Source organism: Hevea brasiliensis, chromosome 9 (genome assembly GCF_030052815.1).
Source record: "Hevea brasiliensis isolate MT/VB/25A 57/8 chromosome 9, ASM3005281v1, whole genome shotgun sequence".
Taxonomy (NCBI): domain Eukaryota; kingdom Viridiplantae; phylum Streptophyta; class Magnoliopsida; order Malpighiales; family Euphorbiaceae; genus Hevea; species Hevea brasiliensis.
Window position 1 is genome coordinate 20,414,601 of NC_079501.1, and position 26,710 is coordinate 20,441,310.

General features: G+C 34.5%; 2 protein-coding genes and 1 non-coding gene across 4 annotated transcripts in view; all 3 read left to right on the forward strand.

Moving 5' to 3' along the window:
* Positions 1-253: 253 nt before the first annotated feature.
* Positions 254-1,062, forward strand: LOC110662161 (uncharacterized). The gene is made up of 2 exons (XM_021821046.2): positions 254-674; positions 986-1,062. The coding sequence occupies exons 1-2, from the start codon at positions 254-256 to the stop codon at positions 1,060-1,062; spliced, it is 498 nt and encodes a 165-aa protein (XP_021676738.2).
* A 6,504-nt stretch (positions 1,063-7,566) lies between these two features.
* LOC110662169 (uncharacterized) overlaps positions 7,567-26,710 on the forward strand; it is a 28,478-nt gene continuing 9,334 nt past the window's right edge. The window contains exons 1-2 of one of the 2 annotated variants that reach the window (XM_021821059.2): positions 7,567-8,359; positions 10,915-10,951. In XM_021821059.2, the coding sequence (XP_021676751.1) occupies positions 8,055-8,359; positions 10,915-10,951 (342 nt within the window). In that variant the 5' untranslated portion in view covers positions 7,567-8,054. The remainder of the gene's footprint in view (positions 8,360-10,914; positions 10,952-26,710) is intronic. The other variant, XM_058153337.1, reaches the window with a different exon arrangement.
* Positions 20,604-20,711, forward strand: LOC131183612 (small nucleolar RNA R71). Its single transcript, XR_009151654.1, has one exon. It is a non-coding gene; the product is annotated as a small nucleolar RNA R71 (small nucleolar RNA).

The following is a 26,710-nucleotide window of genomic DNA, read 5'->3' on the forward strand; positions in this document are numbered from 1 at the left end:
CGTGTGCACACGCAATAAGAACTTACAGTTCCAAAGACCCATCCGAAAAGACACAAAGCAACCCACACAGAGACCCATCCTCATATATTCCAAACCCGCTCTTATTCTTATTCCCATCACTGGTTTTTGTTATTTTTCCAATAAAATTTCAATTAGGAATTTAAAATCAAATGGCAAATACATTAATCTCTCTCAGATCTCACTTCCTCTGCTAATCAGATTTTCAATTGGTACCCAGCAATCGACGGATTCAATGGCCTCCCTTCACAAATTCAAGCTCCTCGCCACTCAATGTGCAGTAGCCGGAAGCCCTACGCAAAGTCCCACTACCAGCCCTGTAATCCACCTCCGCCGCCGCAAGACACTCCGCATGCTTCTCTCTCGCTCCGCTGACCATCACCGCCGCCGGCTTCCCCGCCGTGATGAACAGCCCGAGCTCCAGAAAGATTCGCCGGAAAAGAAGAAAGTTAGAAGGAAATTGAAGGACTTGTTCGTTTCGTCGCCACCTTTTGAAGATAAAGAGAAGGATAATCCGGATGGTGCTGATGGTGAAGTAGAATTGTTAACCGTTACCGATAGTGATGATGGCAGTGGTGGTGGTAGCGCTGGAAGTTTTGGAGGTGGAGGTTTGGCTGCTCGGCGCGGTGGAGGTGGCTCGCTGAGACCAGTAACGGGTATGTTTAGGTATAGGTTACTGAGGAGAGCTTGGCGGCCAGTGCTGGTAACCATCCATGAGTAGAGAAATATCTGGAAAAAAAAAATCAAATCGGGTAATTGATAATAATTTTCCAATTTTGTTTATTTCATAAGGCATTTTAGAATTTTTTTTTATTTTAATTTTTCTGTTAATATTTATTTCGTTATCATTTAATTTATGTAAAAAAAATTTTATAAATCCGAAGTGAAAAAATAGGTGTTAATATCTTGCTAACGTGTACCGGTGCTGTTGACTTGTTGCTGGCATAAGCGTTAAATGTTCACACAGCGGCTATGGAAAGTGGGTGCAGTGTCAAGTCGGCGCATTTTAGCATGAGTGAGCATTTGGACGATAACGGACGATGAGAAATTTGGGCGTTTTAGGGTTGTTGGAATTGGACAGCATTGAAATAGGGCAGCTCAGAGTCATTTTCAAAACCGTAATAAAAGTAATAAGTATAAATTTAATTTCTAATTTAAATTCAGTAAAAAAAAAGAATAGAGTAGTCTAGAAGAAAATAGAGAAAGAACAAGAAAGTGCTTTTTATCATTCTCTACACATTTTGATACAAAAATATAGGGATTTGAATTAATTGGGTTGATTCTCATTTATTTGTATATAATTATTTAATTTAAGAAGGTGCTATTGATCATGAGGACGAGCACCAGACAGAGATATGTGAGAATTAATAATTTTTAATATAAAGTCTGTCTGAGTTGCAGCTTCCATGTGTTGGTGGTCGTGGATGTTTCATAATTGGGTGAACTGTTGATACTTTAATTGCGGGGTTGCATCTGGCAAATGGTGGTCTGTACTTTTGAAATAAATCTTGCCATTTTTAATGTGGTCCACATTTACCAATTTTGGGGTTTAAATATAGATTTGATTTAATTTTGAGGTTAAAGGTACATTAAGATAATATTTTGGGTTAGTAATTAAAATATCTGGAATAAAAAGTAGAAACTTTTAGGGAAAAAATGTCACATGTTTTTTAACAGAAGAAGTTACTATAATTCATTGCATAAAAATCCAGAAGACAAAATTACATAATTTAAGGTCCAAAGTATAAATCACATATAAAATATCCAAACACAACTAGCCAGCCCATCAAGAAAGACCTATGGTTCCTAGAGCTTGTGCGACACCACCAAAGTCAGGAACAATTAGACCAATGATACACACAGGAGGCTAGAAAAGGGGAGATTCCTTCCACCAAAAGTCATACATGGTTGGGCAAGGCCAACCAAGGCCAAGAGAGAAAAATCCTATAGCCCGATCAAACGTAACAATGCCTCCAGGAGGATACACAGGGCGCTCTAGCTCTAGGACTCAGGAGAAAAGAGACTCAGAGATTGTAGCATCTCAGTCTCAACTAGCCATGGGAACCATCAACCACTTTTCTACACCTATGCAAATTAGCTTTATACTATGTTGATAATTTTTAGATAATATTGTTATTTTTCAAGAGATTTCTCATTCTATTTAATCTAAGAATAGTGGGGTTGGTTATATAGTTTTGAAGATTGATTTTGCAAAAAAACCTATAACAAATTTTTTTTTTTTTTTGGCTATTTATTGAAGTTAATCTAGAAGATGTTGGTTTCTCTTCGAATTGAATTAGAAGAATCACGACCTGTGTTACTTGGTGTTCTATGTCTATTCTTTAAAATGAGGAAAGTTAATAGTTTTCAATTACAGAGGGATGTCCGACAAGGCAATCCCTTCTCTCATTATTTCTGTCTTTGTGTATTGAATTCCTCCCTCATATTATTAATATTGTTGTGGCTGAGGGTATTTGGAAGCCTATAAAAATCTCTCACACGTCTTGCTTTGTTTCATATCTCTAATTCAATCATATTAAAATAATTTCTAAAATTATACTCAAAATCAAATGAAAAAAAAAAAAGACATAAACTCTGTTTGAAGTTCTTTTTGGCAATTGCCTACCGACACTTAAGGGCTATTAACTTGGGAAGACCAAGGTCCGCTCGTTTGTTGCTTTGAAGGAAGCTAAACAACTTTGGCTCTTTGCTTTCCCTTTGCTTGTTTTACATTCACAGGACGTTAAACTGCAAAGTTCAGCCTGGCTATATTATATAATAATATAATAAGGTTAATGGTAAAATTATACACAAACTTAGCAAGTAATGCAATTATTGTAGTTGAAATTAGTTTTTTAGAGGTATAATATGCTTATGAGGACATGTTAATCATGTTAAAAATTACATTAAAATATTAAAGATTAAAAATGTTACTTTTATGGTACATTTTAGGCCTACTTTATTAAAAAAAAATCTAAACTTTTTTTTTTTGTGTTTTTGTTATTTAATCCAATTTTAAACTTCATAAAAATTTTATCTAAATTTTTAAAAATTTTAAAATTATTATAATTTTATCCAATTTTTTTAAATATATTTAACACTTTATTTATAACTGATTCAACTTACCATTGTTATAACTACTTTCAAACTTTATTTTGATATTCTTAAATTAAATGATTTTAGTCACACTCTCTCTCATCACTGTTGGATGCTCAATAATTATTAAAATGAAATTATAGAAAAATTGGTGAATATGGTAAAATTGAATTTTTAATGGTACCTATAAACAAGGATAAAAATGGAATTCAAAGTTCAATTTGTCAAAATTGAGTAAAATTTTAATAATTTTTAGAAATTTGATTAATTTTACTAAAATTTAAATATTTGAATTAGATTATCGATTATTTTTTAATGAGGCCTATATTTTATTTTTTTTAATGAATGGTCATTTTTTTAAAATATATTTCTTTCCCTAAAAGCACGTCTCAAATAATCCAACATATTATAGGCCATCAATTATATTACATATTTAATTACGTTATTTGATAATATAAAAAAAAAATTTACGTAATAGAATGATAATTATATAATATAATTAATTATATTTAAATTAACATAATAATTATTATATACAAAAAATAAACATATAATCACTTGTTTTAATTGTTTTGTTTTTTTTCTTAATTTATTGTCAATACTATCACTGTTATTATTACTTAGCCACTAATACTATTACCGCTATCATTCATACTCTGTCACCACTACCACTACCACTAACACCACCATCACTTTACCACTATTATTACCATTTAGCTATTGTCATGTCACCTCTACCACTAGCTAGCCACTACTATTACCACTATCTTATCTTGTCGCCATGATTACCACCACTATTTAATTAACGTTGTGAGTACCACTACCACAACTTAGCCATCACTACCACTTCACTACCAATTACTGCATACATTTTACCACTTATTATTAATATTATAAATAAATTAAATATTAAAATAAAAATTATTATTACATCATGCTACTTATATTTTTATTTTGTAATCAAATAGAAAAATATAATGACAGTTATATTACATTATAATTTTAATTATATTATATAATTGATTATATTAAATTACGTTACGCTCTATGAAATATAACTATAGTTCTAAATTTTAATCCGTCTTCTAAAGACTTAAGATTTGTTTGATATTGTTGTTGAAATTGCTATTGAAAAATTTACTTTTTTAAATATACATGTTAGAGAGTATTAAAAAATAATTTAAAATTAAATTTGATATGTTTTAGTCATGAGAATATTAAAATAATAAAATAATTTTTTTCAAATTGTTTTTTTCAATAATATCTAAAATGATACTTTTATTCAGAAAAACAGTTTTGACTTTTAAAAGCAGTGCCAAACGCTAACGGGTGAAACTATATATTTAGAGAATGATTGACACCAAAATTAAAATATTAATTGTTTGCAGCAATTTCTTCTCTAATACTACAAATTTTTTTTAAGAATAAAAAACAATTAAGAAATATTTGTGTGCAATAATTATTAGCTAGGTAGTATTTACTATGTTCTTTAAAAATAACAATAAAATAATCAAATTTAATTTTGGTTTCAATAAAAATATGCACTGCATATTACTAAAGTATAGTATAATTCTGCATATGAAAAATAATTTTGCAAATACAAGTAGATTATATGACTCTCATACTTAATTAGCTCACAAAAAATTTGTTAAATCTCTATAAAAAAAAAATAATAATAATTTTAGTTAAAACAAACCATATAATGTAACATTGTTTTATTAAGAACAATTTTAGAGCATTTATTAATGCAATTTAAAATTCGATAAACGTGCTAAGAGGTAGGAATAAATTCAATGACCATGTATCTAATTAATTAGCCCCAAGCAAGTTACAACCACAACAAAAGCCCAAAACTATTAATTTGATCTGCTCATATTGTGAGCCCAAACCCAAACGTTAACACAATCTCATATATTAAGCAATTTTTGATTTTTTTTATCTGAATTAGTAAAAAAGTTTCAATATCAAAATAAAAAAAAAATTGAGTTTTTTTTCATTTTTAGATTTAAATCAAGTAATCAATAAATTTAGTACATAAATTTTAATTTTTTTAATTAAATTAAGTTTAAATTAAAACTTTTAAATTAATTTAGAAAAAAAATTAAAAAAAATTAAATATGTTTCTCCTAAAATTGATTTTATTCAATTTACACATATCAAAAACACATATAACTTTTCCTCACGTGTGAACTAGATTGCGGGCATGCCAGAGAGACATACGATCCCAATATGAAATAAATATACACCAATTTGACGTTTGAACAGAACGATTGATGGAAAGAAAATGATCGAATATTCTCTTGATTCTTTAACTTCACTATGATGCACTTTATTAGGATCTTTACTTATTCAATTTTTGAGATAATTGAAGAGAACTTGATTGTTTAAGAAAACTTAACATGAGATTTGTGCATTGAAAAGTTGAAGTATGATTGAAAAGTAAATTGATCATTGCTAAAAATATAAATATTATATTGAAAAAGTAATTTGAGTGCTTGACTGAAAATTAAATATATGCATTGAAAAAGTAATTTGATTATTTTGTGGGAAAAATATGATTGAATATTCTCTTGATTCTCTAACTCCACTATGATGCACTTCATTAAGATTTCTATTTATTCAGCTTTTTAAATAGTCGAAGAGAACTTGATTGCTTAAGAAAACTTAATAGGAGATCTGTACATTAAAAAGTTAAAATATGATTGAAAAGTAAATTCATTGTTGCAAAAAATGTAAATATTACATTAAAAAAGTAAATTGAGTACTTGACTAAAAATTAAATATGTGCATTGAAAAAGTATTTTGATTGCTTTGCAAGAAAAGTAAATTAATCGCTTTGCAGAAAAATAAATATATGTATTGAAAACGTAAATTGATTGTTTTATAGAAAAGTAAATTAATCACTTGAAAAAGTAAATATGTGCATGAAAAGTAAATGAGCGCTTGACAAGAAATTAAATCATTACTTAGAAAGTGAATTGATTGAAAAAATAAATGAGCTAATTGCTTAAAAGGAAATATGGACAAAAAAATTATAATTTAGGTTGAAAATTAAAAAAGTAATTTATAACAATTGAAATATGTGTAAAGAAAATATAAATTGATCACTTAAATTAAAAATAAAAGATTGATTATTTGGCTGAAAAAATAAAAAACATATTAAAAATGTAAAAATTGCTAAATTATAAAAAAATTAAGCTAAGACGTTGTATTTGTCAAGTGTTATTGATTGGTTATGTCTTTGTTACTTTGCCTAGTATATCAATTTATAAAGAAATTTTGTTTGGTGTCTACTATCTTCTCCACTTTTCTCTTTTCATTAGCTCACTACTTGCAACTTTCATTAACTACTTGTAATCACTTTCAACTTCCACAACCACCCACTCATACTACTTTTTCCCCTTATCTACTTATTCACTACTCTATTTTTCATGTATATTTTTAATAGATACTTTCAGATATTAAATAAATAACACCCACTTGTATTACTAATTATTTAATTAGTCGGACTTCACATAATTAATAATCAATAACTGTTGGTCTCCTATCAGCTTAAATTATGAGTTAGTCACATTAAATTAATAATTTAATTTAATATTATAGACTTATTAATTAATTGATGTTTAAAAATATTAAAATTAAACTGTGTAAACAAAATCCCAACTTGACTTTGGGGCCGATCCACCATTTCTGTCTTCATTTTCACTCCACTTTCTGGAGAAGGTTTATAAGATTTTGTTAACACTCACTTCATGTCAATTGGAAAACGACCCTTAAAACTCATGTGCTACACGAAGGATCAACTTAACAAGAAAAGGAGAGAATTTTTTTTTTCCAAGATAATGAAACAAGAAATTCCGAAGGTTTTATAATTTGATTATTACCAAAAAGTCGAGTAATTAACTTGTTATATATGTACACCAGCATGCATTAAAAATTCTTAATCAATAAGCATCCACATTCCACTAGTTCAACTATGTATTGATATTGATTTTCACCTCTTAATTTGAAAGGATCGAATAAATTATAAAAAAAAATTAATATAAAATATTTTCATTGAAAATTATTACATAATAATAATAAAATCATTTAGTTATCAATTTAGTCTATTTTATTTATTATTTTTTAAATAATAAAGTATATTTTAAAAGTAAAAATAAATAAAAATGAACATTTTTGTTTAAAATTGAAATAATGACTTTTCTAAAATATAGTATTATATATGACTTTTCTGAAATTACAACTTTATAATACAATCACCTCGTATGATACATGAAAAACTCTGTTCCTTAAGGAGAAGTCGGATAAGTCAGCTATACAAATTATTTTTTAAAAGATTTTATTTAATTATAATCATGATCAATTATTGAATGTTAAAAAAAAAATCCTAATTTATTTATGAAAGAATTTATTTAAATTAATTATATTGTATATCACCACTCTGTACATATACTCTAATAATAACAGCACACTATAGTGTCGTTTCGGTATGGAAGGTATCGTCCTCAGGCGACGGTCTGTACTGAGTCTTAAAAACAGTCCAAAATGATAATGGAATGCTGATTGTTCAAAAAGTTGGAATTCCTTGCCCAATTTTGACGCGATTCTTTCTTCATTTAGTTCTACGCGCCGCCCTGTCACTGGCACGCGCCGCCATCTTCCATTTGTGCCCTTTTCCCTTTCTTTCCCTTCTTTTTTATCTTCTTTCTGTCTACTTTCTCTATTTTTCTTTTCTCGTTATTTATACTATCTTATTTTTCATTTCTCTCTCTAATCACCATCCCTGCCAACTCCACCGATACCACCATAACCAGCAGCAGTAGCACCACTTCTCCCTGATCACCATCTCTCTCTGGTTTCTGAATTTGTCTAAGATCTGAAACTTTAGAGGAGGGAACGCAGCAATAATTTATGAATCCACAGCTTCTGATGATTACAAGATGGGCGGAGTCACCTCGTCAATCGCTGCAAAGTTCGCTTTCTTCCCGCCAAATCCTCCCTCATACACTGTCATAGCAGACGAGTCCACCCCCGGCAGGCTAGTAATTCCAGAGGTCCCGAGGACAGATGAGGTGGATGTTCTGAAACTCCGGACTCGACGGGGAAACGAAATCGTGGCCGTTCATATAAAGCATCCCAGAGCATCAGCAACTCTGCTATATTCGCATGGAAATGCTGCTGATTTGGGACAGATGTTTGAGCTTTTCGTCGAATTGAGTAAACGCCTTCGCATTAATCTCATGGGGTATTATTAACTTCTCTTCTTTTATTTTCTTTACTTTTAATATGATTTTTTTTTTTTTTTAAGGTCGATGAGCGGTCATGTTAGACTAGATAAGGATAAGGAGAATATTAGAGAAAATGTAGGAGCAGAGAAGTTTAGAGAAGTTTAGAGTGGTTTGATCATTTAAAGCCTAGCCTAGACTCTAGTTAGACAAGTAGAGTGGAGAAAGTGAATATACAGCTGATACTAAATTTTTTTTTTTTATGAAAGTTTAGTTGAGTTGAGTTTACTTGGTCACGGAAAGTGTAGACACATGGTGTCTCCGGTTAGACAAGTAGAGTGTAGAAAGTAAATCTATATATAGCTGATACTAATTTTTTTTTCGTGAAAGCTTAGTTGAATTGAATTGAATTGATTTGAGTTGAGTTGACTTGAGTTTGACCATTGATCATAGATCTCACCATAATTAACTGTCAGAGTGCAGTGCAGTGTATTCCTTGTATATATGAGGATTTCATTGTACCAAATAAATTCTCATTAATTAATTGTTCTGAAACAGTTAATTAAGTTATTGGAGAGACTTTCTGCCTGCAAATGTAGAAGAAGAAAAGTTCTTTTAATTTATTTGTTAACGAAAGAATTTTGGTTTTTCAAATCTGCAAACTTATTCGAGGGAGTTTCTGTTGCAATCGTTGCTTTGTGTAATGGGGAAGTTAACTATATTGGAAAGTGAAATCAAGAAATACAACGTTGGAAAAATGAGTTCTAGTTTTGTCAGTGCTATTGGTGGGGCTATAAACAAACTGAGCCGTTTACGAGTTGCTTTTATAAGTATTCAGAGTCTGTATCATATTAATATCAAAGTTTTTATGGATGAGAAATTCTAGAAGCTTTACCCATTTTTAGGATGTGTTGAGAAAATGGACTAGACCTAACTCAATTTTAAAAGCTGGCTAAAGGGAGGATTGCCGAAGTCTATATAGTTAGCACTCTTGCCTTATATCTGGCTGATGTGGGACAACAAGGTTGGCCTTGATACCATGTATCAAGAGGAAGGAGTGACCAAGGCTTTATAAGGACACATTATCTCTATTCCAAAGCGATATGGGATATTAACCAAACACCTCTAGCGTGAAATACTCATGGGTTGCCCAACATCATTTAGGAGACTCTGATATTATCCTAAAAAAATGGGTTGAATCTAACTCACTCTTAAAGTTAGCTTAAAAGTTAGCTCAAGGAGAGGAGTGCCTAAGGCTTTATAAGGGGCACATTACGATGTGAGATATTAACATGATGGAACCCCTAAGCTAGGTGTAGTGGTCATAAGGCCTTAGGTGTGAATTGTGATTCCAAAGACTTTTAGAAGTATGGCCCAAAACTTTCAATCTTTTCTTCAAATTATCAAGCAATGAAGAGTGAAATGCAGATCTGCAATTTATTTTACCAAACTCATGAGTGAAAACCTAATTCCTTTTTCTACTATCAATTACCATGAAAATTTCTCTAAACTAGAGAAATTTATTATGCTGTTTTATAGAAGCTGGAAGCATCTCTACATCTACCTTTGGCCATAATTTTTTTTTTTTTTGGTAATTTTAACTCCTAACTAAATCCTATCCTTGCACAATCCTTAATCAACCAGCATGATTCCTCCTCAATTGGATGCCCATAGGAATTTTAACACCTTGAGAGATTGCTAGAAAGGTATTCTCATTGCTGTCTAAAGACCTTCTGTAAGCAGTGTGAGAGATGTGGTTACTTGACAATTGGCATTTGATCTTGGATGTGTTGTCTCTCCACTTCCTTGGCTGGATAATGAGAAACTTCATTCACTATTGGAGAAAAAAAAGGGAATCTAGTCTGGCAGAGTAGAATCTGTTCAAAAAGGGCTACCTTATTATCTATTGAGAATTTCAAGATCTTTTTCTACCTTATTGTGAAGGCTGATGGTTCTTCTAGTGAATGTTGTTTTTGTGTATAGGGATTCCATAAGAAGTTAGAAAAAGTTCGACTTGATGATATATTTCCTGATATTTTCACTTTGTTTAGTGCAAAGTAAAATATTAGCATTCAGGGTCTATGTATTGCAAATGATAGCAATAAAACACCATCTTACAGTTGATTTTATGATAGTGTTCTTTTTCCCTCTGCTTCTTCTTCTTCTTCTTCCTCCTCATTTTTTTTTTCAGATTGCAGAACTAATATGAGGTCTGCCTTACAAATAATAACTGCTTCGTGTCAAACTATGTCTGACTAATGAGATTGGCCACATATAAAACACATATTTTGTGTTAGTTCTGTTACCGTTCCCTAATATTAATTTGATAAAAACTATGAGACTGTTCCATGTATTAAATGCTTACACTGCTAAATTTTTTGATGAATATGTATAGTAATCTGATCGGCCATGCACATAAAACACACATTGCCTCCAACAAAAACAGAATGCATTTTGCTTCAAAAGCAGACTAATATCCATATTCTTGATGGTTTTTTACCCCACTTTTGGAACTTGTAATACATTTGTTTGGCTATCGGCTAATTCCTTCTCCTGTGTGCATGGTCTTATCCAGATATGATTACTCTGGCTATGGACAATCAAGTGGAAAGGTTAGATTCCAAGCTTCCCCATGCTTAGTTCCTAATGATTGACTGGGAGTTTTATGCATGCTATATTCGCTTTACAAAATTCATGTGCCTTTTTGAATATCTGTCTTTGATCGCATACTTAGATGTCTTTGTTTTTAAACACCCTTTGCAATTTGAAGGTTTTTATCAATATTTGAAGCACATAGAATAAGGTCATTTTATTTTGTCTTTGACTCGTTGCACTTTTGATGTGGCCCAACCGCAAGTGCACGGGTCGTACAAGTAATACAGTAAAGATATCGTTCCCACGAGGAGTTGTGTTAATGATTGAATTTTTGATATAAAAAGTTGACTAAATTGAGCTAATTTCGAAATTAAAACAATAGATTGAATGGGTATTGGAGTATGAAATCTATATGTGCAAAATTAATAATCTATTCAACTATGTAATGATTTAACTAAAATTGCATCAAATTGAGATAAGCAAGTTCAAATATAGAAAGATTTAAAATGGCAAGCAATTAAATTCAATAGAAAATTAACAATGGTAAAAAGGCGATTCCGGAGTTTGGGATTTCATATTCGAGCTATTTTGGGATTTTAAATTGGTTATCCAATCTTGTGAAACTAATGGGTTTTAAGGATATTAATTCTTAAATCCTTTGAATTCCCTTTCGAGTGAGACAAAGAGTGCCTTAATCAATCTAGTCCTACTTTTGTGGACTTAGAATTAATTAAAACCCATTAAGTTCTTTAATTAATCTGTGAATCCTCTTAATCCTTAGCCTATTTCTAGGTCTAAGTTAATTAAGTCCAATTTCTTGATTATCTATCACAAGGCCTTCTCCTTTCGGTGCTTCAACCATGGATTAAGAACATTACTTAATGGGATCCTACACTAAGCATGTCATTAAGCACACAAGAAATGAATAAAACTCATTAAGACCACAAAATATGGATTACCCAATCAAAATCCACAAAATATCTCAAATATTACAACTCTTACTCCAGAATCAAATTGAAACTACTCACTATCTATAATGTTTACAAGAAAATCTGAGTTTATATGAAAATAGGCTTTAATCTAAGCTAAGAAACAAGAAATTAAACACTAGAAATGTAGGAAAAATGTAAGGAAGGAAAGAAATCTGCAAATCTTGGTTGAAAATGGTGTGGAAGGTGAAAGTGACTCTTCAAATTCTGCCTCTCCTCTTCCTTTCCTTTTCTGCTCCTTATCTCCCCCTCTAAAATGGGAAAATGAGACTATTTATAGCATTTTTCTGACATGGAGCCCTAAAATGGTATGTTCTAGGAGGAATTATCTGAGGGAATCTTCTGCCAGCTCATTAATGAACTCTTTATGGGACTGCATAAGTGGACTGCATAAGTTATGCAGTCCCTTATGCGATTTGATGATCTGGTTCACTTATGCGAAACTGCATGACTTGGTGCATAGGCTATGCACAATTCCGTGAAGGTGCATAAGAGAGGCGAGAATGTGCATAAGCTATGCAGTCTCCTTATGCACATTTCGGTTGGTTCTGGAACAGTGATTTTTCTCCTTATGCAGATCTGCATAGCTTATGCGGCAAGTTATGCACAATTTGGTCAATGCATATTTCAGCTTGAAAACTTGTTTTTGACATCTTTGGCTGTAGAAGTCACTCCTCAGTGGCCAAATTTCTCTTCAGTCCTTCAAAAACACCATTTTTCCTACAAAACAAAGTAAAAATTACAAATTAATCCAAAATCTACAATTATGAAAAACTAACTAATTAACTAATGAAATTAGCTAAAAATGACTAATAATCAAATAAAATGGTTATGAAATTAGACCTAAATGACTATGCAAAATGTATGCATCAAATACCCCCAAACTCAAGCTTTTGCTTGTCCTCAAGCAAACTTTAAAATGTGATGCAAAAATTTTAGGGGTGCCTTATCCAAAGAGTTATGAAAATCACCCATTAAGGTAACTTAACACCCTTTTAGCCATACCAGCAATCCATATACCCATCATTCAAAATGCAAAGAATTTAATGCTTATCCAAGCTTTCACCGCTTAGCCATCAAGTCAATTATCATTCAAAATCCCCAAATCAACCAATCAAGAGAGAGAGTCATGCTCAAAAGGAATTCTAGAACAATCAATAGTCAAAGTGTCTCTATATGGAATGATGGAATTGAATGAGTGAATGAATAGTTTTCCAATCCCATAGGCAAATTCCCTACTCCCATCTCCACTAATGTAGCAAGTACTATCTAGAAATCAAAGGTCTTTTTAGGGATGTAATGGGGCCATGGGGTTCAAAATGAGGCTAAGAAGAAGAATGGGTAAAAAAGGATTCAAAGCATGAGAATATTTCCAATCTTAACAACATAAGGTACACTTCTTATTTTATTTTTTTCTTTTTTTTTTTCTTTTTTTGTATATATGGAGGAGAGAAGTACACAATGAGAATTGTCAAGTGCTAGCATAGTTTACAAAACACAAAATGGAGGGACATTTTGATACTTTAAACTTGTATTTTGCATTTTCTTTTGATGATTGTCCCTAAAAATGCCACCCCCAAACTCATTTCTTTTAATACTTTGGGTGGATTTCTTTCATTTTGAATGGCAATAGTGAAAAGCACATATACTAGCACTTTTACAAGATGACAAGCATTTCTTCTCCCTTTTATTGTATATTTTTTTTTTATTTTTATTATTATTTTTTTTAGAAAGTGTACCTAATATTCAATATTATTCTCATGAAAATGGTTGGAGTGTTTGGTTCATTGGCTAGATAGCAATAAGGATTTCAAGAAAAATTAGGGATAAAAAGGCTCAAAGGGGTTTTCAAAGGTCAATTTTAATTAGGAAAAAGGGCCAAAGGTTTAAAATGAGAAGGTTTAAATCAAAGAATGCCTAATCATCTCTCTTTTCAAGTACAAGCTGGTATTTCGCCTTGAAAGGTTTAGAAAATTTGTTCTAGGATTGGTGAGACATCATTTGACTACCTTATATCCAATAACTCCCTCTAAACACTCCAATCTCTAAAGGACTAGTTGGGTGGCTTTTTGGCTAAGAAGATATAGGCAAGGGATAGACATTTCAAAACCTTGCACCTCTTAGGAAACTTTCAATCCACAAACCCAACTAAAAGGTGAGTCAAATCACTCTCATAGGCAGCTTTTCAATACTCAAGGGATTTGGCAAAAGATTTTAATGCATGGTGCATGATTCTTAAAATGAGTAATGCATTAACTAAATGGAGGAAGTCTATTTGTATGCAATGTGTACAATTTCTAAGTGATGTATAATGTGTGTGTAAATGTGTTATGTATATGTATGTGTGGATGTATATGTAAAATATTTACAATATATGTAAATGAAATGGGATGAGATGTTCCTATACTCAAAATGTGAAAAATGAAGCAAAAATCAGAATGTGCACCCCCAAACTCAAAATTGGACATTGTTCTCAATGTCTCATGCAAGGCATTATCAAATGTCAAGGCAAATAGTAATTACCAGGAATTGTAAAGATTAAGAGCAAAAAGAAAGAGTTACCTGGTATAGAGCAGATGAGAATTCAAGAGATAATGGGAATGCATGAAAAGCTGCACAGGTTATGCAGAGTAAAGTGCTGTCCAGAATAGGTGCATAAGTAGGGTGCATAAGCCGTGCGGTTCTGCATGAGTGGCTATAAGGGCTGCACAGGCTATGCAGGACATTTGCATAAGGGGATTACAGCCTGTGCAGTTCTGCATAAGTATCAGAAAGGGTTGCACAGGCTATGCAAAACAGTTGCATAAGGAAATTCATAGCCTGTGCAGTGTATACAAAAGTTGCTGCATGAGGATTGGCAAGGGAAAATGTACAACCAGCAGTAGAAGCATTAAAATATATACAGAGTATGGGCAAATATGTACAAAAGGGTAATAAGTGCAATGAAAATCAAAGAAGACTAATGTAATAGCTATCCAATAAAACTTCAAGAAAAACAGAATTTAAAACAAACTAATTCAAAACAAACATAATTCAAAGCAAACTATAAATGTATGAACATATTTACAAAGAAAAGGTCCTACAAGATTGAACAAAAGTAAAACAGAAGCTAATCTAGTTCTATTGTTTTGCCCTTGTCCAAAGATGTTGCTAAGGGGATGGTGGCTGCCACTGTCGAAAATGATGGTCTTTGGAGGAGGTGATGGAGGTGGGGTGGCATGCCCAGAAAGATCATGAGTTGCTTCACCATTTCCTTCAATTCTTTCTGCTTGTCCCTGGTTTCCATGACAAGGTCAAATAGGTGATCATGACGATCCTTGAGTGTATCAAGACCAGTGTCAAGCTTCCTATCCACAAAGTATATATCATCACTAAGCCTGTCAAGATAGGTGAATAAGGCTTTAGTGTTGAATGCAGGAGGGGCTGTGGATGAGGAAGGTTCAGCTGTAGGAGGTATGGGCTGAGCAGAAGCTGCTGGGGTCTCCTGTGCAGGTGGAGGGGGTGGGGTAGGTGTAGTAGGGTGCTGTGGGACTGATGGGAAAGGTTGGGTTTCTGGTTGTGCAATGGGCTCAGTTTCTGCTGCAGGTTGGGCAGTATCAAAATATGACAAATTGAACCCTGTTTTGGTTAAGTGTGCAGTATCAAAATATAAAGTGTCCACAAGTGCTGGTATTGAGTGCTCTGCAGGATTAAAACCAAAATGCTTGGCTATGACAGTTATGAGCCCACCCAAAACAATGTCACCTATGGATTTGGTGGCAATATGCAGCACATGCTCACAAAAGAAATAACCAGGAGAAACCTTAACTTTGTGAAATGCACACCATAACATAAATAGTTCAGATTTCCCCACAGCACCAGAACTAGTCCCTCTGCCCAATATGGTGCTAGCAATCAGCCTATGAATAAACCTAAGTGCAGGGTCAAGTATTTGGGAGGTTTTTGATCTTCCAGCAGAGAAAGTTTGAGGTTGGTTTGTGATAATTCTCCAAAATTGGGCAGCATTCCAAATACCCTTGTTGGCTACCTCTACTCCAGTATGTGGCACTCGAAATAACCCATCAATTGCAAAACCAAAAATGCTATGAAATTGGTCCAATGACAGCTCTCTATTTTGCCCCAAGCATCTAAATTTCATAATTGGCTTATGGTCTACATCATGCAATTTAAGGGTAGCAGAGAGTGAAGAAATAAACTCCAAAACTAGAGCTGGGTAAACAATCTCCTGCTTATGCACAAATTCCATCCAACCCATACCATCAAGATATGCAACTACATTGTCAAATAAACCAAGAGATTGTAGAGAATCGGCAGAAATATACCTAGTGGGTTGTACCCTCCTATCCTTGAGTCTCTTAAAAGCTGCCTTTTGAATTGTATCAGGAAGAGGCCAAGGTAGCTTTGATACCTGTGAAGCTACTGAAATTGTCTTTTTGCTGGAAGAGGGTGTGGAGGCTGGAGCTTTTGGCTTTTTGGGTGGTGGTTCCGACAATGGGGTAGGTGGTTCTTTGCGTTTGGATAGAGGAGGGGTAGAGGACATGGGTCGCACAGATTTTGACCGGATTTTTCGTTTGTACGTGGTTGTGAGAGGTGGTGGGGGTGTCGCTTGTGGAGGGGAATCGGGATTGGGAGGTATCGTTGACAATGGTGAAACCTGGAGAGGGGAAACTGGACGGGAATGGGGAGGCGACTCCATGGGATCCCGATAGTGAGAATGGAGGAGGTGAGGGAAAAGAAGAAAATTGAAGAAGAAGGAGAATTAGGGCAAATGTAGTGAGAATCGAAATGGAGAAGAAGGTGTGAGGAGGAATTATGCGGGAATGAGGATTGTGAGAGGGGAACAGTGAACAGGGATATCGGGGGGTGAAGGTGGGAAAGAAAAAAAAAAAAATTTTGCCGAAAAGAAAAGTTTGATTTAAACGGGTTTTGTAAAATCTGCATAAGGGGAAAGTGAATGTGCATAGCTTATGCAAGTTTCGCCTTGTTTTGAAGTTCAGAAAAATATGTCATGCGGAAGTGCATAAGCTATGCACTCTCCTTATGCACCTCTCGGCAGCTTTTGGAATTTGGGAAGTGAAGTTATGCGGGAGTGCATAAGTCATGCACTCCCCTTATGCACCTCTCGGCAGCTTTTAAAATTTGAAATTTTCGGTTATGCAGTAGTGCATAGGTTATGCACTCTGCTTATGCAGGTCTCGGCAGCTTTTGGTGTTTGGGGTTGGTGGTTATGCAGTTGTGCATAAGCTATGCATTCTGCTTATGCACTCTTCGGTGGATTTTGAGATTCAGAGTGTGAGGTCATGCAGAAGTGCATAAGCTATGCACTCTGCATATGCACCCCTCGGCAGGTTTGGAATTTTTGGGTTTTTGGTTATGCAGAAGTGCATAAGTCATGCACTCTGCTTATGCACCCCTCGGCAGGTTTGGAGATTCAGATTTTTTGGTCATGCGGGAGTGCATAAGTTATGCACTCTCCTTATGCAAACTTCGGCAGAGAGAGAAAATGAAGAATTTGAAGTTATGCAAATGTGCATAGGTCATGCACTCTGCTTATGCAAGTTTCTAAAGATGTGAAATTTGACAAAATTAGGCTATGCAGAGTTGCATAAGCTATGCACTCTCCTTATGCACTTGCAATAAAGGTGAAAAATGGCAAGAATTGTGGTTATGCAGGATTGCATAAGCTATGCAGTTGCTTATGCACAATTCAACAAGATTAAGATTGCAATGGAACATGAATTGCAACTGTGAAAAATACCCTAAAATGAGGAAATATAATTCTATGAAGCATAAACCATGAGAATTTTCACCAAAAACACATCAATATATACAAAGTTCATCAAAAATGCATCACACAAGCATGTAGATATGGATCCTACATAAAAGACCTTTGAGAACTATGCCATTTTGACTCAAATTGAGCAAATCAACATTTTGCACATTAAAACTCAATAAAATCTGCATAAGGTTGCATCTATTCACAAATGATGAAATGAAGTCTCCAAGTTTTGCCAAGAAAATGCACCATACCTACCTTGAATCCTACAAACCAAAGAAGCTCAAAACTGCAAAAATGATTCACTTACCACCATATTAGCATTATAAGCATATATACTTAAAAGTCACACACCCAACCTCACCAAGAACATAAGCCATCTACTGCAGACACCCTCTCTGTTGCAGATTTCATTTTTCCTCTGCATAAACCAGATTGCAGCTTCTGCAGTTCACCAACCTTTCTTCATTGATATACATTCAACCTCACCAAAAATACAAGCCATTTGCTGCAGACACCCTTTTTGCTGCAGATTTCATTTTTCCTCTGCATAAACCAAATTGCAGCTCCTGCACAGGTTATGCAGCAAAAACCAATCAGTTTTTGGGAGAATTTGAAGGACAAAATTTTCAAGTTAAGAATCACTTCCCCAACAGTTCACCAGCCTTTCTTCATTGAAATACATCTACAAGGGACAAGCTTTAACAATGTCAAAAATTGAATTTGGGGGGGATTCAAGATAAAAAAAAAAAATCAATGAAAATGAAAGTAAATCAGCAAAAGCAAAATAAAAGAACTTGGGGTGCCTCCCAAGAGCGCTAATTTATAGTCCTTAGCCGGACTCTTTTCATGTTTCATGGTGGCTGAAATTGGAATTTATTGCCTCTGTTTTCAATAGGTGCTTCAATGAATCTATACTTCATTTTCTTTCCATCACATGAGAAGATCCTTGTTGCTTTGTCTAAAAATCCGACCATTTCTTTCTTGACAACCTTTGGTGCATCTTTTTCTTTGAGAGATGGTTGCTTTACTTCACTTTTCTCCACTTGCTCAACTTGAAAGATTGGTGCCATAGGACAAGGTGGATTACTATTCAAATCTTGTGCAAATGTAGCCTCTTTTGGATTTTCATCATTGATACTCCCTTCATGGATAAGACAACTTTCAAGAGAAGCCTTCGGATAGCTTTTTCTAAAGTGCTCTTTTACTAACTCATCAACTATATCAATTCTCAAACAAGAGTCTACATCTTCATGTTGCTTCTTCTTATCATTGCCAATGTTGAAGACTAAATGATCCTCTCCGACTCTTAGAGTAAGCTTTTCACCTTTCACGTCAATCAAAGCACCAGCTGTAGCTAGGAAAGGCCTCCCCAAAATGATTGGGATATTAGAATCCTCTTCCATGTCCAAGATGACAAAGTCAACAGGTATATAGAATTTCCTAACCTTCAGAGGCACATTCTCTAAAATCCCTTCAGGATACTTAATTGATCTATCAGCTAACTGAAGAGAAATGTGGGTTGGCTTAAGATCTCCCGTGTTGAGCTTCTCATAGATGGAGAGGGGCATAAGGCTAACGCTAGTCCCTAAATCACATAAAGCTTTTATAGAACATGATTCCCCAATGTGGCATGGAATTGAAAAACTCCCTGGATCCTTGAGCTTTGGGGGAAGTTTCCTTTGGAGGATAGCACTACATTCTTCTGTCAAAGCTACAGTTTCATCATCTTCAAGTTTCCTCTTGTTTGAGAGAATTTCTTTTAGAAACTTAGCATAAGAAGGCATTTGGGAAAGAGCATCAATAAAAGGCACATTTATGTATAGCTTCTTCAAAACCTCTAAGAACTTCCCAAATTGCTTATCAAGCTTGGCTTTTTGAAATCTCTGTGAAAAGGGAAGCTGTGGTTTGTAAGGCTCTGGAGGTATGTATTTCTCTTCCTTCTCTTCAAATTCCTCTTTACATTTTTCTGCACTCTCTTGTTTTTCACTCTCATCAGTTCCTTTCTCATTTTCTCTCTTCTCACTGTTTTCACTCTTCTCATCATTTATAACTTTCCCACTTCTTAAAGTAATAGCTTGACACTGCTCTCTTGGGTTTTCTGGTTGACTTGGAAGTTTTCCAAAAGATTTAGCACCTGAGGAAGATGCTTGTTGTGCAATCTGGTTTTCCAGCATTCTGTTGTGTGTTTGCATCTGTTCCAGCCTTGCTTTCATCTCTCTCATCTCCTCATCATGCTTATTTTGGTTAGCAAGAATCTGTTGCAATAAAGCTTCAGTGGTGGAATTTCGTTCTTGCTGTTTTGGTGGAGGGTTCATATTTTTCTGCTGAAAATTAGGCAGTGGTTGCCTATTTTGCTGATATGGAACTCCTTGTTGCTGATGTGGTTGAAAATTCTGATTTTGAACTTGATTTTGCTGATTTCCCCATGAAAAGTTGGGATGATTCCTCCAATTTGGATTGTAAGTTTGAGAATAAGAATTCCCCATTTGTTTGTTTCCATAATTACCAACATATGCTGCTTGTTCTCCATAATCTACTCCACAGCTGGTAGTTTCCTCTGCATAAGCCACTTGTTGTGAACTTCCAGCTGATGATGATGAACTAACCAACATACTCAGATCTTCCATCTTCTTAGCAAGGACATTTGTAAGTGCATCAAACTTTGCATTAATCATGTTGAATGGATCAAGATCATACATTCCAGCAGCTTGCCTTTTTTGAGTTGGAGCTGGTCCTCTTGGACTACTCCAAAGATGAGTATTCTTTGCAATTTTCTCCAATAGCTCATAAGCTTCATCTTCATGCTTCATAATAAATTCCCCTCCTGTTTGAGCATCAATAATCCCTCTGATTGCAGGAGTGACATTTGTGTAAAAATTCTGATTTATCATCCATTTTGGAATGGCATGATGTGGGCATAATCTCTCTAATTCCTTCCATCTCATCCATGACTCATATAAAGTTTCATCTTCTCTTGGTCTGAAAGCTGTCATTTGATTCCTCAACTCTTGAGTTTTTCCAGGTGGAAAATATTGTGCAAGAAATGCATCAGTGAGTTGCTCCCAATTTGTAATGGAGTTGTGAGGTAAAGAGTCAAGCCAATCCAATGCTCTATCTTTCAAAGAGAACGGGAATAGCTTCAATCTTGCTGCATCATCTGACACTCCAGGTTGTTTTTGCATGTCACAAATCATAGCAAACTTCTTCAGATGAGTATGTGGATTTTCAGAAGGATGCCCTCCAAATTGAGAATTCTGAATCATTTGAAGGACTCCAAAATCCATCTTGTAACTATTTGCATCAATTCTTGGTCTTGCTATACTCTCTCTCAAGTCATCAAAACGTGGAAAAGCATGATCCATCATACTTCCCCTAGGCACGTTTGCATTAACAACTTCTTCTCCTTGGGCTTCATTTTCATTGTTTTGACCATTTCCAGCATTACCAACACCAATTCTAATTCTTTCATCAGCCATGTCTGCTTCTAATTCAGTTTCTCTCAAAGCTTCTTTCCTTCTTCTGGTTTCTTTCTTGTTGGCTTTACAAAATTTCTCAATTTCAGGATTGAACAATAAGGATGTGTCACTTGTGCTTCTAGCTCTTCTCATAAAAGGTTAAAAGTACCTGAAAAAAAGAACAAACAAACACAAAATGAAAATATAACAAAAATAGAACTATAAACAACTAAAATAATCAAGAATTCAATCTTAAACAAACAACTCCCCGGCAACGGCGCCAAAAACTTGATGTGGCCCAACCGCAAGTGCACGGGTCGTACAAGTAATACAGTAAAGATATCGTTCCCACAAGGAGTTGTGTTAATGATTGAATTTTTGATATAAAAAGTTGACTAAATTGAGCTAATTTCGAAATTAAAACAATAGATTGAATGGGTATTGGAGTATGAAATCTATATGTGCAAAATTAATAATCTATTCAACTATGTAATGATTTAACTAAAATTGCATCAAATTGAGATAAGCAAGTTCAAATATAGAAAGATTTAAAATGGCAAGCAATTAAATTCAATAGAAAATTAACAATGGTAAAAAGGCGATTCCGGAGTTCGGGATTTCATATTCGAGCTATTTTGGGATTTTAAATTGGTTATCCAATCTTGTGAAACTAATGGGTTTTAAGGAGATTAATTCTTAAATCCTTTGAATTCCCTTTCGAGTGAGACAAAGAGTGCCTTAATCAATCTAGTCCTACTTTTGTGGACTTAGAATTAATTAAGACCTATTAAGTTCTTTAATTAATCTGTGAATCCTCTTAATCCTTAGCCTATTTCTAGGTCTAAGTTAATTAAGTCCAATTTCTTGATTATCTATCACAAGGCCTTCTCCTTTCGGTGCTTCAACCATGGATTAAGAACATTACTTAATGGGATCCTACACTAAGCATGTCATTAAGCACACAAGAAATGAATAAAACTCATTAAGACCACAAAATATGGATTACCCAATCAAAATCCACAAAATATCTCAAATATTACAACCCTTACTCCAGAATCAAATTGAAACTACTCACTATCCATAATGTTTACAAGAAAATCTGAGTTTATATGAAAATAGGCTTTAATCTAAGCTAAGAAACAAGAAATTAAACACTAGAAATGTAGGAAAAATGTAAGGAAGGAAAGAAATCTGCAAATCTTGGTTGAAAATGGTGTGGAAGGTGAAAGTGACTCTTCAAATTCTGCCTCTCCTCTTCCTTTCCTTTTCTGCTCCTTGTCTCCCCTCTAAAATGGGAAAATGAGACTATTTATAGCATTTTTCTGACATGGAGCCCTAAAATGGTATGTTCTAGGAGGAATTATCTGAGGGAATCTTCTGCCAGCTCATTAATGAACTCTTTATGGGACTGCATAAGTGGACTGCATAAGTTATGCAGTCCCTTATGCAGTTTTCGGCTGATTCTGGTTCACTTATGCGAAACTGCATGACTTGGTGCATAGGCTATGCACAATTCCGTGAAGGTGCATAAGAGAGGCGAGAATGTGCATAAGCTATGCAGTCTCCTTATGCACATTTCGGTTGGTTCTGGAACAGTGATTTTTCTCCTTATGCAGATCTGCATAGCTTATGCGGCAAGTTATGCACAATTTGGTCAATGCATATTTCAGCTTGAAAACTTGTTTTTGACATCTTTGGCTGTAGAAGTCACTCCTCAGTGGCAAAATTTCTCTTCAGTCCTTCAAAAACACCATTTTTCCTACAAAACAAAGTAAAAATTACAAATTAATCCAAAATCGACAATTATGAAAAACTAACTAATTAACTAATGAAATTAGCTAAAAATGACTAATAATCAAATAAAATGGTTATGAAATTAGACCTAAATGACTATGCAAAATGTATGCATCAACTTTCATCTTTTTACCTCTTTCATTTTTTTGGATAAATTTTCCGTTTCTCATCTAGAAGATTGAATGATCCTGAATTATTTCTCTTCTCTATTATAATTAACATTTTCAAAGTTTACATGGAATCATGGACTTGATACAGTTCGTAGATGCATATCATAGGCAAATATTATTGCACATTATCACATGTATTATTAATGGGACCTACCAGATTCATAATTTTATCTCTCTCTTTCTCTCTAACTCTTTCTCTCTATTTCTCTCTCTCTCTCACACACACACACACACAAGCATTTAGAGAAGTAGATATCTTATTTATGCTAACTAGATTCCGAAAGGGATGGGAACAATCTTCTGAGGCATTATTATGGGAATGACTTGTCTCAATTTAAGAGATTTATCATTCTAATTTTCACTTCATATTTTAATGTTAACCATAACTTGGTCCTTATTAATGAATTCTAATCCCTTCACTTTTCCCTTATGGAACTTCAGTATTCATTTTGATTTCAAATTATGGTGTTTAATTACTTGTATGAAAGTTTTTCAGTTCCTTCTCTCTCTCTTATATGGAATTTAAGTGGCATGCCACTGCTTAGCAAAATTTCTTGAACATTTGTGTACTGAAAACTTGAATTTCTTGTTAACTCTAAAATCAAATGGTTTCACTTTTTAAGCCTTGATAGCTAAACATTGAATTATGTATGCCATAGCTAGAATAATTTTGATGTTGGACTGCAAATTAAAAGCATGGCATGAGATATCTGTTGGAATCCTATTAGATTGTAAATCCCTAAATTAAAGGGATTGTATTGTATTTCTTCTTTCCTTCTTGTAGTTATCTTCCTCTTTTATTAGTTTCCTACAATATCTAGACTTCTTTTATATTCAGGAATGTTGTATATAAATAGGAAGAGTGCAAAAGGTAAATATATACTAAAATAAAAAACTCTTTTCTCCAAGAATTCTTCTCAACATGGTATCAGAGCATAGCCACCCTTTAGTGGCGTAATTTGCTTTTGAAAGGAACTAGGGTTTCTAAGTGCGTAAACTTCTAAGCGACCTGTAGAAGGAGATTGAGCTGTCACCACTTACCCTAGGAGGAAGCTCAACCTTCGATCGGTCTGTCACCAAAGACTCGTCACTGTCCAACGAAGTGTGTGGCCTCACACGCCGACACAAGATCTCAGTAGTCTTCCACGTGCTGGTAAGTGAGCCCCTCTTTCGGCCACTTTTTCTGGCCGAACCTTCTTTCGGTGGTCTCCCCTGACTATCGCACCTCTACCCAACCTGTTCCTCTCGCCTGGTTTGCACCTTGATACCTGGACCTATTTGTTTTTTACCCTATACTGCTACGTCTTTTTTTTTTTTTTTGTATTGTTATCCTACTGTTCCTTTTTCTGATGGTTGAGGGAAAAAAGGGAAATTTCAAAAACCAAGATAGGTACTATGACTGATAATCCTTCTTTACAAATCAATCTCATAAAGCTTGACAGTACTATCTATCTTGCATGGTCAAGATTTTGTTTGTTGGTCATTCAGGCTAGAGGACTGCATGGATATGCCATCGGGGATAAAACAAAACCGAAAGTTGAGAGTACCACTTATAGTCAATGGGAATCAAAGAATTCTCTTGTTTTTGTCTTGGCTTATAAATTTGATGCAACCTCAGATAGCCTGTGGATATTTGCTATTGAACAGTGCAGTAGCTATTTGGAATGCAGTCTCCCAAACTTATTCTCACATGGGCAATGATGGACAGATCTATGAGCTTCATAGTATGAAACAAAGAGAGATGATCATTGCTTAGTACTTTGCTGAACTAATTGGTTTGTGGTTGGAACCATAGTTATCAAAGGCTCAAGGCGCACCAAGGCGCTAAGGTGTCTTGGAGCCTAGGCGCAAGGCGCAGGCGCGCGCCCGAGAGAGTCAAGGCGCAAGAATAAAAAATATATATTAAAAATAAAAAAAATTATAATTATGCTATCACACCTCAAATAACATAAAACTATATAATAATAACTAACAAATATGCAAGTAATAATTAGTTTATAATCCAAAAGAGATAAAAATAAACTACTAAAAGTTAAAAACACTAATAAGCAACTAAAAATTAAAGTTTAATAAACTAGCAAACTACTAAATGTTCAATCCACATCAATAGAAATATCAAAATCCTCTTCATCTTCTTCATCATCTTCATTATTCTCTTCATACTCATCTTCCAAATCAACATCTTCTTCAACATCATCATTTTCTTCCTCGTCTTCAAGAAGTGAAGAAGGAGAGAGCATGAAAAGAAAAAAATGAAAAATTGCAGCTGCTGTAATAGTGCAGAAACCAGAACAGAGAGAGCATGGCATTGGCAGCAAAAAAAAAAAAGATGCAGAAGAAAAAAATGTAGAGTAGAAACAGTGCAGGAACAGTGAAGAAAAGAGAGAGAGAGCATGGCAGCAAAAAAAAAATGCAGAAAAAGAAAGTGCAGTGCAGAAACAGTGCAGGAACACTGCAGGAGAGAGAGAGAGAGAGGGGGAGAGAGAGAGAGAGAGAGAGAGAGAGAGCATGGCAGTCTAAAAAAAAAAAAAAGAGAAGCAGAAAAAGAATACCCAGCACAGGAGAGAGAGAGAGAGAGAGAGAGAGAGAGAGAGAGAAAGCATGGCATTGGCAGCAAAAAAAAAAAAAAAAGGAAACATTGAAACAGAAAAAAAAAAAATGCAGCACAGGGGAAGAGTGCAGAGGAGAGTGAGAGGAGAAGAAGAAGAAGAAGAAGAAGAAGAAGAAGAATAAGAAAAAATACATGCCAGGTTTGTTTGACCGCTCCCTTCACTCCTCTTCTTCTCCTTCTTCTTCTTGTTCTTCTTTTCTTCTTTTTTTTCCTTTTTGCTGGCTGCTGGCTGCTGGCTGCTGGACAAACTTGAAAAAAAAAAAATCCTAGCAGCCTAGCACCTTGCCTCATTGGGGCGCGCCTCGCGCCTCGTGCCTCGGTGAGGTGGTGCGCCTTGGTTGTCCGAGGCGTTTGGGGCTGCGCCTGGTGCACCTTGCGCCTGAGGCGCGCTTGTGATCACAGTGGCTGGAACTAGACCATTACCAAGACTTTCAAGCCACCTGTATTACTGATACTGTTAAATTCCAAAAATTAATTGAGAAAGAACGGATCTATGACTTCCTTGCTGGGTTAAACATAGAGTATGATCAGATTTGGGTCCAAGTGCTTGGTAAGGATCCCATGCCTTCCCTAAGGCAAACTTATTCATATGTACAAGAGGAGGAAAGCAGGAGAAGTGTCATTATCCACTCTTTACCTACGGATAAGGTAGGGTTAGTAGTTGCTTCCTCTTGAGAATAGTCACATGTCTCTCTTAAGTGTCTATCAGATAAGGATCATTTACATTGTGATTACTGTGAAAAATCAAGGCATACAAAGGAACATTGCTGGAAGCTATATGGTTGCTCATCCAAAAGGCAAGGAGGTAAACGGATGAGCTCAGCAAGACAATAAGCAAATGTTTTTGAGATAGTGGATTTTTCTGAAAACAATGCTCCTACTGCCACCACTAGAATCTTCTCCAATGAAGAAGTACAATCCCTGAGACGTTTGCTATCATAGCTAGAATCTCAAACTGCCACAGTTGTCTCTTCTAAT

Bases quoted from the DNA above. Each gene is read 5' to 3' on its own strand.
- LOC110662161 (XM_021821046.2), top strand. From the start codon at position 254: ATGGCCTCCCTTCACAAATTCAAGCTCCTCGCCACTCAATGTGCAGTA. The intron at 675-985 runs GTATGTTTAGGT...ATGTTCACACAG, and splicing joins CTCGCTGAGACCAGTAACGG to CGGCTATGGAAAGTGGGTGC.